The sequence below is a fragment of the Amblyomma americanum genome, chromosome 7 (assembly GCF_052857255.1).
Source record: "Amblyomma americanum isolate KBUSLIRL-KWMA chromosome 7, ASM5285725v1, whole genome shotgun sequence".
In the NCBI taxonomy this organism is placed as follows: Eukaryota; Metazoa; Arthropoda; class Arachnida; order Ixodida; family Ixodidae; genus Amblyomma; species Amblyomma americanum.
In genome coordinates, this window is record NC_135503.1 from 91854922 (window position 1) to 91873737 (window position 18816).

Here is an 18816-nt window from a genome sequence, read left to right on the forward strand (position 1 = left end):
GGCCGCAATCTTGAATTTCTCGGACAGAAAATTTCTCGCCGAAGGGAGGTGGTAGCAGAACCCAAGAAATCGAGAAACGTGATGAATAAAAGGCTCTTAAAAGGAAACGAGCTCCGGATCGCCGATTGGAATGGATCACTAGACAACGGGAGCCAGCTGTCGGCTGGCTTTCAAGTGCGGCCATGTTCAACACGACAGATAGACATAGTGCTGTCACTGCTGTGTCATGCTGCGCGCAGGCACCGTGGTTCTGACGGCCCAGGGCAGCTGCCGAGACGTTCCAGGACCATGTCTGGAGGAGTGGCGTCCTTTCCGGCCTTGCATCTACGATCCACTCGCGGCCAGCATCGAGTCGGTTTTAAGTTGCACGCGGCGTGAACGCCTTCGTCCTGCGTTCAGCTCCGATTAGCGCAGCGCTGTCCTCTGAGCACCGTATCAAGACTGCATTCATTGTAAAGTGGAGTTGCTTGCAAAAGGAGCAGAGAAGCACGGCATCACGTTAAGGTGGGTGCGCAGTATTGTGTTCCAATCCCTTTCTTCCTACAGCCTACTCACTAGAAAGTCTTCGAAATGCAGGGATACTGGCGTTAAGATCTTTTCTAAGAGTTCTCGCGGAATGAAAAAAAGCTTAACTACATCATTTGTAGACCGAGTGTAACCGCCGTCAAACAGTGCAATGTCCAGTTAACTTCGGATGCGTGCACCTGCCACGTTTAACGGTACAAGACAAGTTGAATGAAATACTTCGATGAGTTAAGGGAAGCACACTGTTCTCACAGGCTCTACAGCGCAAAATCCAGCAGCGGGCAGCGTTATATACTACGGCGTCCTTAGAGGGAGCGTTGTAACGCCTGACACACTACACATTTACACGAGTGTGTAACCGCTGGCTTAGACTGTTTATCAGCGAGTACACGCCGTGACGCCGTGGGATCTGCCGAATGGTGCTCCGCGTCTTCTCGGTTTTGTGGTATACGCTCGCGACCGGACATTTGAAAGCACTAAAGATCCCCTAGAGAAGGGCGTTCATTCAACTGCGCGTCAAGCAGCCCTCTGTTTCAAGATCGTCTTTTATCGTGTGCCTTCGAAGGCCTCTCAAAAACACATCTCTGCGCTACAAGAAACGCCATTAGGGACGAGCACATTCACTGAGGCCGCACTAGGTCTCTTAACACACACTACGCAATAAACAGGCACTCTTGCTTTTCGTCTCCATGTGGCCGTGAATTTAACAAGCGAAATCGTGCTCATAAAAAAAAGGCATTGCTATAGCTTTTTAGGGCGTTTTAATATGTAGACAATGCGCACCGTAAACAAAAACAACTGAATAAACATCCAGAGGTAGCGCAAAGTTTTTATTACCTGTGTTTGCAACCCTTTTCATTTTGCTGTCGGAACTTCGGGGCTACAGACACACACGATTGCTGTTCAAAAAAAGCTTAGTTGGTGAACCCGTCTTCTCGTCTCTTCTTTTTCTGCTTACTAAGGTAATTTTGTTATTGCGATTGCACTGACTTTCCGGGCCAGATTTTTACCTGTGTCGTAGGAGTATACTTGCACACAGTGAGCAATCTGCATCGTGAGATGCTGCAGGAAAGGTACCAGGCCGTGCCGGGCCTCACGCCGAGCTTGCACGCCGGACCAGGCCCGGGTTCAGTAGGAAGATAATGTAGTGGGCCCAGGCCGTGCCCAGCCTCGGGCCTCAGACTAAGGGGGCCCGTGCAGGGCTTTAGTATGGAATAAACCGGTGCCATAACCCTCGCTTGTAGTGCGTGACTCGTCGACCGACACCACGGCTCGCAGAATCCATTAATTAGAACACGTGGTCTTCAAGCTTGAGGATTAATTTTTTTCTGAGTCAAGGAAAGTTTATTTTACTTATGCCACGAAGAAAATCATGATAAAATGGCCTTGTAGCAGAACATTTTGGTAATATTGTTTTAATAGCGCATAATTTTTGGCCCCTTCGATGACTACTGAAACTAGAAATATATAGATGTAACTGGGCGATTTCCTTCCGCTCAAAACAAAACATAAGAAAACTTACCTCACCTTGAGAGAACAACCCTTAATAAAGCGAGGCTGTATATGTGAGCAAGTAGCGAAACAGTAATCTAAAGCACGAATTTTGCCTTTTAACTTTAATATTTTTGATATCCTGTGACCTATTATTCTGTGTCTAGATATCTCGCGATTCAAATTCGTCGACAAACACTAAAGAGATGCTCTGAATATTTCTAATGTATACATACGTCACAGGCGATAGATAGATAGATAGATAGATAGATAGATAGATAGATAGATAGATAGATAGATAGATAGATAGATAGATAGATAGATAGATAGATAGATAGATAGATAGATAGATAGATAGATAGATAGATAGATAGATAGATAGATAGATAGATAGATAGATAGACAGACAGACAGACAGGCGGGCGGGCGGGCGGGCGGGCGGACGGACGGACGGACGGACGGACGGACGGACAGACAGACAGACAGACAGACAGACAGACAGACAGACAGACAGACAGACAGACAGACAGACAGACAGACAGGTAGGTAGATAGATAGATAGATAGATAGATAGATAGATAGATAGATAGATAGATAGATAGATAGATAGATAGATAGATAGATAGATAGGTAGGTAGGTAGGTAGGTAGGTAGGTAGGTAGGTAGGTAGGTAGGTAGGTAGGTAGGTAGGTAGGTAGGTAGGTAGGTAGGTAGGTAGGTAGGTAGGTAGATAGATAGATAGATAGATAGATAGATAGATAGATAGATAGATAGATAGATAGATAGATAGATAGATAGATAGATAGATAGATAGATAGATAGATAGATAGATAGATAGATAGATAGATAGATAGATAGATAGATAGATAGATAGATAGATAGATAGATAGATAGATAGATAGATAGATAGATAGATAGATAGATAGATAGATAGATAGATAGATAGATAGATAGATAGATAGATAGATAGATAGATAGATAGATAGATAGATAGATAGATAGATAGATAGATAGATAGATAGATAGATAGATAGATAGATAGATAGATAGATAGATAGATAGATAGATAGATAGATAGATAGATAGATAGATAGATAGATAGATAGATAGATAGATAGATAGATAGATAGATAGATAGATAGATAGATAGATAGATAGATAGATAGATAGATAGATAGATAGATAGATAGATAGATAGATAGATAGATAGATAGATAGATAGATAGATAGATAGATAGATAGATAGATAGATAGATAGATAGATAGATAGATAGATAGATAGATAGATAGATAGATAGATAGATAGATAGATAGATAGATAGATAGATAGATAGATAGATAGATAGATAGATAGATAGATAGATAGATAGATAGATAGATAGATAGATAGATAGATAGATAGATAGATAGATAGATAGATAGATAGATAGATAGATAGATAGATAGATAGATAGATAGATAGATAGATAGATAGATAGATAGATAGATAGATAGATAGATAGATAGATAGATAGATAGATAGATAGATAGATAGATAGATAGATAGATAGATAGATAGATAGATAGATAGATAGATAGATAGATAGATAGATAGATAGATAGATAGATAGATAGATAGATAGATAGATAGATAGATAGATAGATAGATAGATAGATAGATAGATAGATAGATAGATAGATAGATAGATAGATAGATAGATAGATAGATAGATAGATAGATAGATAGATAGATAGATAGATAGATAGATAGATAGATAGATAGATAGATAGATAGATAGATAGATAGATAGATAGATAGATAGATAGATAGATAGATAGATAGATAGATAGATAGATAGATAGATAGATAGATAGATAGATAGATAGATAGATAGATAGATAGATAGATAGATAGATAGATAGATAGATAGATAGATAGATAGATAGATAGATAGATAGATAGATAGATAGATAGATAGATAGATAGATAGATAGATAGATAGATAGATAGATAGATAGATAGATAGATAGATAGATAGATAGATAGATAGATAGATAGATAGATAGATAGATAGATAGATAGATAGATAGATAGATAGATAGATAGATAGATAGATAGATAGATAGATAGATAGATAGATAGATAGATAGATAGATAGATAGATAGATAGATAGATAGATAGATAGATAGATAGATAGATAGATAGATAGATAGATAGATAGATAGATAGATAGATAGATAGATAGATAGATAGATAGATAGATAGATAGATAGATAGATAGATAGATAGATAGATAGATAGATAGATAGATAGATAGATAGATAGATAGATAGATAGATAGATTTAATGAAACAAAGGTAGAGAGGTCGGCCAGAAAGATTGAGATCTGGCCTGCTACTCTGCACTGGGGAAGGGAGGAGGAGATATAAGAGGGTCGTGATGGGTGACGATGTGGTGAGAAGGAAGATCAGAGCAGGTGCACGCATATTTGATGGCATCACAACCGCGAGTCGAAGCCCGTGTCGATCAAAAAACGCGGAAACGCCCGCATTGCCGGCGCAGCTCGCCAACCCTGCGGCCAGTAACCTAGCACTAAGTCCTCAGAGAGTGGCCTGATCTCCAAACGCTTCAAAATAGCAGCCAACGTTAGTCTTTGGAGCATATCCACCTGCCAAACGACTAACACATGCCACGAAAAACTGTGCGCTGATTCACAACAGGTTTCGAGGAACTTCTCGCTTGGAAATAAATAAGAAAATCATCACTTATGGCAGAAGACAGCGCTTCCAATAACCTGTCATTTGCGTCGAGGACAAATTAAACGAAGCATATTGTGCGCTTTCGTCTGACCCGTGCACCCGAGTTTTGAAGTCCTTTCACGTCTGCATTCTGAACACGAATACGCCTATGTGGGAGTAATAAAGGGAGTAAGCAGTCCTCTAGCGCACTCCCTTTTATGAAAGGGAGTATACGCTAGAGGTCAGCTTACTCTCTTTTTAATCCTTTCTCTTTATAGTGTACACGGTGGGATCTGAGTGCACAGAGGCGGCGAACGACGTATGAATACTCCGTTATTACTTTTCGGAGGGTGCTACGAGCACATGGTCATGCAAAGGACAATGGCACCAAACCACGCCGACATACTCTGCCTCCTCCGGCTGCGTAGCACTGCTTTTCATGTGCTTCTGGTTTGAAGACGAGAGCGGTGTTGAAAGGGAATGCACATCACTGCTGCAGCATTGTACACAGTCACTTTAGGCGCTGTCCCACTATTCCACTGCGTGCCCAAGGCGCATGTAGCGCGCAGCAAATGGCTTTGTCCGTAACGAAGCACTTCACGGGGCAGACTGGTTGAAGACGATGCTTCTCGAATGAATATGCAGTTCCTTCGCGTAGACTTCGACCTAATCAGTCACTCCCGTGTCCAGTGCACCACTTGCGCGGTATATCTGGACGGGGGTAGTCTAAGACACCACCGCTGTCGTCATCTTTTGTGCGAGAATGTAGACAGCGGGGCGCTGACACGCGGCGGACCCTTTGAGCAGTCTTCCCGGGTTTCAGGTGATGATGAGCTCGGCTCCCGGCGCCTCGTAGCGGCTCTTGTGCTCGTTGAAGAGCTGCACCAGTGCGTCGACGTACTGCCGGTGCACGCGGTCGACCTCCTCTGCGCTGGGATTCACGCTCCTGGGGACGTCGAGCGGTCTTCCCACTGCGGCAGAAAATACAGGAACAACGCGCTCAATTTCAAAAGCGTTATATATGCCACTTATCTTCACGCTGCCTGTCGACGTGGCTACGATCGTCCTGACGCAACACCATTAGTAGCTCTAAGTTTTTCAGCAGACGTACAGACACCGAAAAGGATAAATGGAGCAGGAAAACGTTCGGCCTACTCAAGCCTACAAGCCTACAAGGATCCAGCACCTGATGGTAGCAAGTCTTTCACCAAGCAACCCTGCTTCATACATTGGCTGGACGCAAGGACCGTACCATCGTTCTTAACTGGACTTCATCAAATCAGCTAACCTTTTTCCATTCATTTATTCTCTACTACATGATTCATCACACCTTCACCCATCATTGATGCCCTGGGGCAATAAATTTCGCTTAAAAAAAAAAAACGTTCGGCTAACTGCATCGCGACACGCTCTATATAACAGACACGCATTGCCGCCAGGGCGAAGGCTGTATACAGTAGTGGACAAAAGTTTGCGGGATTCGGATGAGCAGAAAAACATTTATTTTTTCGCGGTCAGGCAAAGCAGATCATTGAAATGTATAGAAGCATTAGGAGACGTGTGTGCTCCATCCAGTGAAATAAAAACGGTCTGCCTATAACTGATGAAGAGACCCAGAAATATTTTTTTGCCGCGAATTCGCATTCCGCAAACTTTTGTCCATGACTGTACATCCGGCGAAGCCGGGCTTAGAATTCATTGCTTGCGTTATCGCCTCCCCGGGAGGTGCAGTTCTACTTTCTGCAGTGCCCGTAAGGGGCACGACGAAGCGAGAAACAGTGGCGCACGCGCACGTCATCACTCCGGCGCTTTTCGCATTCTTGACGAAGCAGACAGCGCGCACACGTCGTATAGGCGTACCAGAGCGGCTCCTGTCGTTTCACGAAGCGTCAAAAGTTCCCCGGACGCACACTGATAATAGAAGAGATTCTTCTCTCGGGCCACTGAAAAAGTGAACATGAAAAAGTTGATGTCCGCCTTAAGGGCATCACGCGATAGCGTAGTGGTTTGATTCCCGTATGTGCAGAAGATCATTCTCTGCTTTATATTCGTAGATCTCCGGGAGCCCTCATACCACTCCTGGTGCTGTGGTGCAGCGGTTAAGCGATGCGCCACTGCCCTGCGATGGCAGGTGCTGCAACCGGTGGGGCCTGTACGACCAAGGTTGGTCTCCTTGAGTGACATTCATTAATTTAACTGCCACTTTGCGCAGTTTGCTGACAGTCCTGTGAGCTGGTTGTGATGATGCGGCAAGGTCATGTGACCTAGGTGGCCCCTCTGCCTCCTAGGTTGCTTCTCTGCGAATTTTTATAATTATATAATTAGTTTTTGGGGAAAGGAAATGTCGCAGTATCTGTCTCATATATCGTTGGACACCTGAACCGCGCCGTAAAGGAAGGGATAAAGGAGGTAGTGAAAGAAGAAAGGAAGAAAGAGGTGCCGTAGTGGAGGTCTCCGGAATAATTTCGACCACCTGGGGATCTTGAACGTGCACTGGCATCGCACAGCACACGAGCGCCTTAGCGTTTTTCCTCCATAAAAACGCAGCCGCCGCGGTCGGGTTCGAACCCGGGAACTTCGGACCAGTAGCCGAGCGCTCTAACCACTGAGCCACTGCGGCGGGTTTTCGGGATTTTTCGTGAATTTTTAGCTCACGGTCAACGACACCGACGACGACGACGACGGATTTTGTGCGACGCGCGCTCCTTAACGCTATCGCGTTAAATTTATTATATAAGGTAGTACACGCGTGCGAGGGATGTAAATGCGTCCTGCGCCCTTGCTGCAATGCGTCCATCCACCGCTAGGGCGCGAGCTGTGCAGTTTGTCCAACGCTCGCGTGCTTCCCTTGACTTTTGGTTTTTGGAAGTTTTTGGAAGGTTTTTGCAAGGTCTTTGGAAGATCTTTAGAAGACATTTTGTTGCCACCCGCCGGTTGAGCGATGATGACTCAGCATGCGTGCTTCATTACTCGCATTTACTGGCTCAAGACAGGAAATTATTGGCCGCTCCACCCGTATTTTCTGCAGCTACGCCGATCGACTCCTTTTCAGCGGACCCAGTAACCGAAGGGATGCTTAAATGGGGTCACGAGTATCTTTGAGGTGCTCCTCGGCCGGGACAAGGTTAGAAGATATTCGTCACGACGCTTCGCCAGCGCCTCGCGTACAATGGCGGCAGAAAAGTAATAACGAAAACTGTGTCGAATGGCTGGCGATGCCACGGGCTGTGCGCGAAAAATACTGAGAACCGCGATTTAAAATATTATCGTTATTCCCCCTGTTCGCGAACGAACTCACGGCAGTCGGGCTAACCTGTTTTGACATCGTGCTCATGAAATTGCCCCCCCCCCCCCCCCCCCCCCCACTGTGTGGGTTAGTGTCGAGTATTGCACTCGGAGAGAGCTCATTTAGTAAGACTGGTGCGATTGTTTTTTTTTTGTTTCTCATCTTTCTGATGTCCTGTCCTTTCTCTCTAAAACACGTGAACATTGTGTTGTTTTATTGCCTAGCAGGAAACGTTTGTCTCTGGGATGTGCTTATTTAACAACACATAACATTCCCTCATGGCCTATGAAATATAATTGAATCTCAACACAGCGGACGTTACTGTGCGTATATTTTGCAGAGTCATCTCATACAAGACCGGTTTCTCGTCGCTGCTCGAGTGCGCTCATATATATGAGGCGCAGCTCGCGTGCTCTGGTCACAAATCCGATGAACCGTGTGTCCCGAAATGCGATAACATGAAAGTTACCGGTGATGGCAACCGGCAAGTTTTCGGCGGTACAAGGGCGAATGGTGAATGAAAACCGTTCTCTACTACGGTCGACATTGAGTGGGGCGAGGGGCAGGGGATATTTTATTTCACTTATTTCACGTGCGCCGTGCATGGTCGGGTGTTCGCGCTAGGCTTCAAATGACAATGAGCGACATTACAACCAATCCAAATGAAGACCATCGAAATAGCTCTAGTAGGATGCTTTTGTTAAAAACAGCCTGCTAAGTGGTGTTAGGTCCTGCTATGTTTTAACCCTCTAAATTTCATGCTACGTTTGCAGTGCATATTTAGTCGCCTTTCTAGACACCAGTTCCAAGCAAGTTCAGAGCCTGCGTGTTTTATTGCTTTATCACTTTTAAATGGAGAAAAAACGTGAAGTGCACAACGTACTCTTAAAAGATGTACCTACTTGCCCAGATTTCTACCTTGACACCTTTGAATGCTTTGTTCTAATTCCGCCCCCCCCCCCCCCAACCCACACGCACACACGCACAATCACCGGTATGCGGCACTTCCTCGCCAGAGTAAAATAAATAACCGCACTTGCGTAGACGAAAACAAACACCATGTCGAAATGTTGGCTGGCGGACTGACTTACTTCCACGCTCCTTGATAATTTTGTGTTGTAGGGAATCCCATGTTCCCTGTGTTATCGCTGCCTTCTGGAAGAAAAAAAAAGTTAGAGGAAGCCCGTTTGAAATCTGAGGTATAATTTATTGTTATCAGTGTTTAACGTCCCAAAGCGACTCAGGCTATGAGAGACGCCGTAATGAAGGGCTCCAGAAATTTCGACCACCTGGGGTTCTTTAACGTGCACTGACATCGCACAGTACAGGGGCCTCTGGAATTTCGCCTCCATCGAAATGCGACCGCCACGGCCGGGATCGAACCCGCGTCTTTCTGGCCAGCAGCCGAGCGCCATAACCACTAAGCCACCGCGGCGGCTGAGGTATAATTGAAAGTACAAGGAATGGTTTTGCAGCAAAGAAGTTTCCGACGGCTTTTTAAGTAGAAATCAGTGTGTTTTTGTGAATAACTATCCGTGAATTGGCGACCTTGCATAGCGCATAACTCTGTTGCAAAAAAAAACTTGTCTTGATCTTGGCCTCTCAAACTGCTGTTTTACGCTATTGCAAGAATTGCTTTGAACCGCTTTTTCGTGAGTCAAAACTGAGGCCTCCTGATATTCAGCTCGAGTAGACTTACGAATATTATTTTTCTGAAGCCGAATCGGATACGAATATACTAGCTTTGCTACCCAATCGAATATTGGTACTGCAAGTAAAAACGAAATCGAATACTACTCGAATAGAGGGAGAAGTGAATCGAACAGAAGTCGCACATTTCTGCGATTGTTCTACCTGTGAGAATATTCGTACAAAATCAATATTCATGGCAAATAACGACGTGCTAAGGCGGCGGCTCAATAACTCATGGAATGAAATCTGTAGCTATGAAAAGATATGAGAACAGTGATCTCCACAAGGGGACACGCAACACGAGGTCAGTGTATCATGTTAACACTGTGACCATCATTTCAAATGCACAGGAAAACTACCTTTTGCTACTGACGACAACGGTGAACAAACTAGCACCAAATCTTAGTTTTATGAGAGGGACGAGAGTTTGAGCTATGGCGCCCGATTTCGGGCATGCAGGCAGTGTTTGCTAAACCTGGCTGCTCTGTCGCGTCGCCCAATCTTAATTGAAGGCCGTATGTATGAGCAGTGACCGCAGTCACCGTAGATGTGAATCACGAGAGGGAAATAACTAGAAGGATAAGAATGGGGTGGAGCGCATTTGGCAGCTTCTCTCAGATCATGAATAGCAGTTTACCAATATCCCTCAAGAGAAAAGTATTCCTGTGTCCCTTTCTGTGTCTGCGTCCTTCCGCTGGTTTTTTCCTTAGAACTATGTACCAACTGGCCCTGCTCTCTACCCTACAGAAAAGTATGCAACAGCTGTATCTTACCGGCACTCACCAATGGGGCAGAAACGTGGAAGCTAACGAAAAGGGTTCAGCATAAATTAAGGACAATGCAACGGGCTATGGAAAGAAAAATTACAGGTGTAGCATTAAGAGACAGGAAGAGGACGGAGTGGGCGAGGGAACAGACGCGGGTTAATGACATCCTAGTCGAAGTCAAGAGCCTTTGTATTCTCGCCTTTGTATTCTCTCCGCCGATCTTGCTGGCTCTAAAACCTGAAGGCTGCAAACATCTTCTTGTAGTGGCTTTCCGGATACAGTTTGTGCACCCAATGATTAAAGTGCGCTGCAAAATAGAGATGAGTAAGCTTCCTTTTTCAAGACTAAAGCGAAGTAGGCACTTCAAGTAAACGTATTTCTTGCCAAGAATTCATAGAACGTAGTGATAGTGAGGCTAACTCTCCTTGCAGCCAGAAAAGGGAAGAAAAATTAAAATTTTGATTCGGCGCAGCGCTGGCACCGAGCTTTTCTTTCGTCAAAGTTATCAGAGTCAGCTGGTGCGCCTAATGGTCAAGTGGCGAGCAAGGCCCGCCATGTCGATGAAGGAGGGTAGGGATAACGGGAAGAGCATTTTGCAAAGGGACAGGCGAAAAGAGAGCGCTCCAAATAAGTATGAGGTACGGGACAACAGGGAATGAACGGTGACGTTGTATTCGTTGTAGGGCAGGGGTGCGAGTGTACTGATGTCGTGGTGGTTGAAAATCGGAGCCGGGGGATAATAGTCTCAAGGATAGCACGGAGAGGTCATTTGATGTTGCCATAGTGGGGACTCATTTCTTGTGTGTAAAGGGTAGTGGAGTCTCGTGTTTCAAGTTTGTTTGCTTCGTGCGTCAACTAACGATCCTTTCATAATTCATTGTAAAGCAGCGAAAAAGGCGAGGGACCAGAGAGAAAAACACACAGGTCCCTCGTCTGGTCCCCCGTTTTTTGCGCTGCTTTACAATGAACCTGTACCAACTAGCCCAACTAAACGTTTTGCTATTTCATAATTAGAGTACATGTCGTTTTGTTTCATTGGCTCTGCCATTTTTCTCAGTATTTGGCTGAATTTCACGCAATACGTGTCATTTATATGACAAATTGAGAACAGTGCGTTTGCCATTTTAACGACGGGCTGCCTGCCACTACGCAACCCTAACAGAGCAGGCAACAGCTGGAGAGGAATAATAGAAGCGTTGCATTCTGGACGAGTTCGGACTTCATACTTTTGGAAATAATTGTGCACACACAACAAGGACATGAAAAGGGACACACTCGTCCTTTTTCATATCCTGTCTTGTGTGTACGTACCTATTTGCGCCCCCCCCCCCCCTCCGCCAAAAAAAAAAGCGGAATAACACTTGCCTACGGTGACGACCGGCCGTCGGTGGGGCAGCAAGCCCCAGCTGTACTGGAAGATGCCCCGGCCAATGAACAGCGGCGGCGAGAAGCCAAACTTGCGGGTCAACCACGTTTGGAGGCGCCGCAGTCGCGACCCGTCCGCGTTGTCCAACTGGGCGAACAGCTCGTTCTCGCCGAAAGAGAACACGGGGACCAGCGGAGTCCTGCCGAGAATTACACACACTCACTAACCGAAGGGCCAGTCGTTGGGCGCTCAGCTGAAAGCGACATTATATGACTCGCAGGGTCATGCGATAATTGAGGCGGTTACATATCTATGAGCCCGACAAAAGCGGTTGTTATGGATATTTATGGCGCAAGGGAATCTATGGCCAAAGAGCGCCATGGTGCAAGATATTTTCGTCTTCTCAAGGTGGGGTCAAAGACCCATTTCCCAAGCATTTCACCCTAAATAAACCGAGCACCAGGCCAGGGGAAAGCTTGTACCCAATGTATCACCGGTGGGTACCCGGCGGCGCTGAGGATCGAGCCCTGCACCTCCCGCATGCGAGGCGGATGCTCAACCACTAGGTTGGCCACCGCTGCAGTACCCGACAAAAGTGAATCGTGTGCCAGAAGTTTAACCCACAAGCACAGCTTGCCGGACTGAGAAACCAGCCTGCAAGAGGTGAGTTCAGTCGGCCCGACTCACTCAGCAAAGCTCAGGTGAACGCCGTTGAGTTAGATTAGTTGGGGTGAGAGCAGAAACAGGAACTGGCCTGTGTAGTAGCGTCGTCGCGCCTCTGAGACAGCGGCAGCGCGCCGTTGGTCGACTGCGTGACTCAAACTGCTTTTGACGAACTCATGCAAACAAAGCGTACTACTATGTAGATAAGAGGAATCAACGACTTCGTAGTAGCAGCGGACCTTAGTCCAGGCCCTGGACCACAATGAGTTTTGTTCTGTACTAGCACTTCCGAAAACTTCATCGCTTACTTCTTACGTAGACATTTCTCTCCGCTCATTAGTACGCTAACAGTTGTTATTCCAATTTATAAATTTTAATCTGTCTACAGGAAACACCTTTGGACGAGCTCTGCAGAAAGGTCGCCTGAATCGCCAAATGCAGACTCTGTTTTCACCGATAACGACGCTTTTGTAATCTAGAAAAGCTTATAGAGGAGCCGCCGTGGTGGCTGAGTGGTTATGGCGCTCGGCTGCCGGCCCGAAAGACGCGGGTTTGATCCCGGCCGCGGCGGTCGAATTTCGATGGAGGCGAAATTCTAGAGGCCCGTGTACTGTGCGATGTCAGAGCACGTTAAAGCACCCCAGGTGGTCGAAATTTCCTGAGCCCTTCACTACGGCGTCTCTCATAGCCTGAGTCGCTTTGGGACGTTAAACCCCCCTAAACCAAACTAAACCAAACCAAGCTTATAGAGGATATCGTCAACACCGGCTGACTTCTCAAGCAAACTGTGGTGCGTCGACGCAGTCGTTTGGCACAGATCCCGAACATTAACGTTTTAAACGCCGTACTATGAAGCAGTGTTGCAAAAACGAACATTTCTATGGACAATTCACATTTGCTTTGTGAATGAACCGTGAAAAAAAAAAGTGGTGCCACAGTTACAAAGACTAAGCATGTTTTTTCTGTGTTACATTTTTGGAACATTGGTGTTACCCGTATGCACCATGCTCATGTCGTCTGAAATAGATTTTATGATTTACGCAGTGCAAATTCTTTCTTCTTGCTATCTGAAGACGACCTTATAACTATCTGCATTGCCTTGGCAAATTAAAAATAAAACCGCTATGCCTGAATAATGTGTTTTTTACCGTGCAAACTATCGCAGCCAGCACTTCAGAAGCCATCTTAAGCAAGGAAGCACTTCTTCAGCAGTTGACTTTACAGCATCTATGATACTCACGTCCCACGACCCACGCGTGGCTCCATTTCATGATCACGTGACCACTCTGTGCGCGTGCCCTGCGCTGCCTTCATCGTGTGCATGTAGGGCGCGCACCGAGAAGCCAGGGGTAAGAAGGGGGGAGGGGAGGAGGGTTGCTTGACTGCATTCTGCATGCTCCTTGCATTTCCCTGCATTCTTGGACAAATATCCTGAATGTTGAAATTTTGTAAGCTACTGTTGTGGAAATATTGAAGGTAATGGTCAATTCTTCCTAGGCGTAGCAAAATTTTTCTTTTAAAGTTAATACTGCTACAGAAAACAGATGGAGAACGTTCTTCACGGCAGCAAAAACGTGAATAGCAAAAAAAATGCACTTCTGCTCATGGGAGATCAGGATATATTGATTGTTATAGTGAAATCTTGCAATATGGGAAAAAAATTGCGCTCATAAACTCTTTCCCGTTGAAAAATGCTTTTGTCCAGGAGTCTTGAGTACGGTGTAATCTTTGCCATAATCAGGTTTGATGCGTGGTCGGGAAGACGCCCCCAAGCTTCCAAACGCCTCTCAAACGCCACGCGTAGCCGGCAGGTGAGAGCCCGAAGACATGCGGTGGGTCTAACATATGTAGCATGCGCTTGAGACACTGTCCAAGAGTGCGCTGTCCAGATAACATCACTAAATATGTGCCCACACATTTGACAGACAGAATGGGGCAGCGTTTACGCTATCCGGCGTAACGCGGGATACTTTAAGGAAAGAGAATCTTTTGCCTTTCAACTTTGCTACTGCCAAATGCCAAAAAAAGTTAAAAAAAACATGAGCATAAAGCTCATTGCCAGCGAAAGACGCAAAGGCTGTATTCATTGTTTTTCTTTCGTGAAATCGTCAACTATTTGTCATTACTTTCGTTCAGGTTTGTTCATTTCAACATTTGTTTGTCCTGCGTGAAAGGAATCTAAATACTCGGCTGCGGTGAGGCCCAAAATATGTCAGTTAATAGGTAATTATTCAAAATCTTTAAACAATTAACTCGATAATAAATATTATAGTTGTGATGTTTTCTACAATCATCATGCAGTATTTGAAAACAAAAATTTCAAGAAGGGTGCACTCTGAATAGAAATGAAAAAATTGTGTTTCATGTGTTCCAGATTTTGAACATTGGCTAGTAAAAGGCTAATCTAAGCCGCCATTGACATAAAAAGGCGATCGCGGTGTCTTTTTCGTTGTAGACGTCACTTTTTGTGTCGAGTGCCGGTAACAATTTTAAATGCAGTTTTCTTAGCAGTAATTTCATCTTTTACTGCCACGTACACATCACCAGCGTACACAGAAAGGGCTAAAAAACTGCAAAATCGATGGTTGCTAAAAACGACAACTGTATGCATGAAGTCGTCCTCAGCGTCCTTTCCAAGAAAGATGACACACCATATGTGAGCACTGCAAACAGTGGAAGTTGCGCTACGCCGGGCTTGGCTCGCTGGCTCAGAGGTAATGCAACGCGACATTGTTAAAAACGCGGAACAACACCCGAAGTCCTGACGGCCCCCACACACCCGTGCCTGAGCGCTGTGCGGACAAAGCCCTTGCGCCGACTGAGGAACAGCCTGTGGCGTCCGGGGCGGGCTTCCAGCGCCTCGATGGCTCCTCCCACCACGAGCACGGCCGCGTTGCCGCATGGCTCTCTGCTCAGGATCCAGTCGAGGCTTTCTTGCGTCGCCGAACACATACCTGCAAACGACTAGATAGTGTGAGCTTGCGCCGAGAGATACGAAAAAAGTATCCTCCGCACATAAAGAACATTTCCCCGTTCCTGAAAAACTGTACGCCGGCGCGGGACATCAGAAATTCATTTGTTGGTCATCTCTCACTACGCAACGCTGTAGGATTGAGACTGCCTATCCGATGAACGTGAATCGCTGGCAGAGACAAGGAAGCTTGCACTGTCAACAAAAAGACAGTTGCGCGAGCTATGCCGTTGTCACGAGTGCAGACATCGAATAGACGTGGAAGGCACGCTATCGATAACACAATCCAATTATTTTTCTCCGTAAAAATTTACTCTCTGACTCATTCTCGCTATGTGGACGTTTGTCCGATAGCAATAAACGCATTTATAGCCGGAAAATGTAATTTAAATATCTTCCTGCCAGTAGATTGAAACTCGCGACGTCGTTACCGAAAAGTTGAGTTGAGTTGAGTGGTTGTAAACTACCGGTGGGATTAGCCTTGCAGTTGCTGCCAGCAATTGTTCAACCGTAGCGACACTTAAATAGAAATCACAGAAACACTGTCCGCAAAAACCCAAATAGACACTCCTGAGGTCACCATGTGGAGGCCAAATCCGTGTCCTGCAGGTAAAGTAGAAGAAGGCGAGAAGCATCCGTTCTACTCGACTGGCTCCCGCGCGGGAAAACAATGTCCTGAAGAGAACTGTGAGGAACTCCTGCCTTCTTGAGGGATCCGAATAGCACAACCCGTTCCGCGTGGTACAAAGTACAACACAAGAGGTAATGTTCTATGTCACCACACACACCACACGTTGAACACAATGGTGACAACGCTAGGCCAGTCTTATACATCCACGCCGGCGTACGAGCAGAATCCGAGCGAACGCGGTGCAGCAAAGTGGCTTGGTACCTTTTGAGACCCTTGGTCACACATGGCTGATGAGGAGAGCTCCACAAAGAACTGAAGTGGCACAACACCACATCTCTGAACATTTGCTTGACTTCATGAGGGACTCTATATATGTACTAAGGGCGGGTTGCCGCCGTAAGGAAGTGAATGAAGTTTTAGCGTAGCCTCTGAGGTCCGTGTTATAAAAATCGGTGTCTGCGCCCGCATTTCAGATGAGAAATCGGCCTGGGATGGCGACACCTGTATTTCATTCTTCGGTATTTTTAAAGCTCTGTTTTCGGGGAGAGTGGCCTCATTGTGATTCGAACGCGGCACCCATTCGGTACAGGTTTACTTCTTTTTTTCCTGTGTCCTATAAAGCAGCGACAGCCATAATAGATGCTGCCCAAAAAGGATCGGACCCGCAAAGTCGTGGCTTTTCCCCTGAAGTTCATATTAGCAGTCATTTCACTGCTGCTCATCAGAGAGGAATCGTTTAACTTAATTAGTTTGCTCTTAACATAAGGTCTCGACTTAGTTGATTTGCGCTTAATGTATATGGCCGCAGTAACCTTGGAGCGTGTAGTGATAGAGAGGAACTGAATGTTGGGTAATGCGCCGATGGTACTTGCGTTGCGAGCGGTCCAGTTCAAAGCTTCAAAGTTTTCGCGACAGCAAATCGTATGATGAATGCGCTTTCAGAAAGTAGCTGGTTACAGAACATAGTCCAAGGTTATGTAGCCTGTCATTTTTAATTACCTCTTGCGAGGGGGAAATGACTCGTTCCTTATGCTATGTGTATTCGATAGGCAACTAGTTGCAGGGCTTTCGTGGTACATTGTTAAAATATCTTTCACGCTGGCCTTTCAAGACAAAACTGCTCAGTCAGCATTTACCATATTGTGATCATAGACCACAATCATGTTTTACCCGCAGGTTTATGCAAGCATTTTCTGAAAACATAGCGCAAAATAAGACACGGACGACACAGATGTGGACGGGGCAGACGCTATGCTTTGCGTTGCTTTAAAGGACTGTTACCAACTAGCACAAACCAAGATAATGTTTATGCAAACACCTGCTGCAACAGCAAAAGCTATCACTCAAAGTAAGAGAGAATACAATGTCAGTGCTGCAACATACGAGAGAGAGAAAGGACAAGGAACTTGAAAAAATGAGTGCCAATGTAACGCTGAAGGACTTCCCGAACATAGTTTCTATGCGCGAGAAGCAAGCTTCACATAATAATACGTATGCTGTATACTGTTACAGTGTTCTAGAATGAATATCGTGCCTTTGTTTTTCTGGTAGTAGAGGTTGAACTCTGGGATATTAATTTTTAAGACGAGACTTGATTGCTACTTGAGGTTTATAGCATAGGCCGTTGGAGACTTGTATGGTCTACTTGCTTGTCATCACTGAAGATGGAAATGGCATAACTGAGATTGTGGCCATTGGCATTTTTGCTGTGGAAGATGGCGAAATTCTGCGACGGTTTTCGAAGAGAGGAAAAGAGCGCAGCGAGAACTGCGCATCCACTTTCATAAATATCACTGAAAATCAACTTAAAAAGCGTTAGGTTGTAACCTAGGCCTTTCCTCAGCTAATACTGCACATAAATGAATTTCACATACTTCAAACTTTCCAGCGTGAAACTGGCTGACATCGCCTGTATCGCATTGCTTATGCACAAGGTAAAAAACAGTATATATGCGAACGTCCGAAGCCCAAACTGTCTTCGCCAGCTGTAATACACTACTTTAGCTTCGAATGGCATCCCGTTCACAAGAAATTTATCATGGGTGTCGAGTGGTGTAGAGGAAATTTGATCAAATCAGCGATTCTGTGGAAATAATTAATGAAATGCCAATACGCACTGTTAACCACTACAAATCACTCCAATATTTCTATATTTATTTATTGGACAAGTAAACAGGAGGTGCACAATGCAACGACTACACTCCAGGTAATGCATCGGACTTCCTGCACTGATGCTTAAACTTGTGACTGCCGGTCTTTAACTTTGCATACGTTCACGTACGTGGAGTGGCAGTTAACATCTTTAATCTCGAATTTCTGTAAATTTCAATGAGAAAATGGCGGAGGGGATCACCAATATCACATTAGACTTGCCTTATGTAGGCGATCGCTGCTGTGGATTAAAAAGTGCAATGCTTCTTCCATGCTGCCTCATCGTTACATTCAGACATCGGTTTGACTAAGTAAATTGGACATAACCTTTGGAGGAGCAGGTGATTAGTGAAACGGTACACTCGAGCCGTAGCATTCGTCCCGAATTATGAGCACAGTAATATGACAGCATTGTATGCAGTAAACCAACAACACGAGAGTGTTCTTTTCAAGCTAAAGAAGTTTAAGAAAGCATCCAGTATCATAACAAAATCTGTTAGCCTTGTACTGTCGTGGATGATTTGACAACCGCAAGATTTGCTTTGCCACTGCAT

The 18816-nt window shown here is 45.2% G+C and overlaps 1 protein-coding gene across 4 annotated transcripts in view; it reads right to left on the minus strand.

The window, feature by feature from the left end:
* Positions 1–4305: 4305 nt before the first annotated feature.
* Positions 4306–18816, minus strand: part of LOC144099398 (2-acylglycerol O-acyltransferase 2-like) — a 29463-nt gene continuing 14952 nt past the window's right edge. For 2 of the 4 annotated variants that reach the window (XM_077632659.1, XM_077632658.1), the window contains exons 4-6: positions 15289–15463; positions 11846–12045; positions 5417–5706 (exon numbers count right to left, since the gene is read on the minus strand). In XM_077632659.1, coding sequence (XP_077488785.1) covers positions 5555–5706; positions 11846–12045; positions 15289–15463 — 527 coding nt within the window. In that variant the 3' untranslated portion in view covers positions 5417–5554. Of the gene's footprint in view, positions 5707–11845; positions 12046–15288; positions 15464–18816 lie in introns of all 4 variants that reach the window. The other 2 variants (XM_077632661.1, XM_077632660.1) reach the window with 2 other exon arrangements.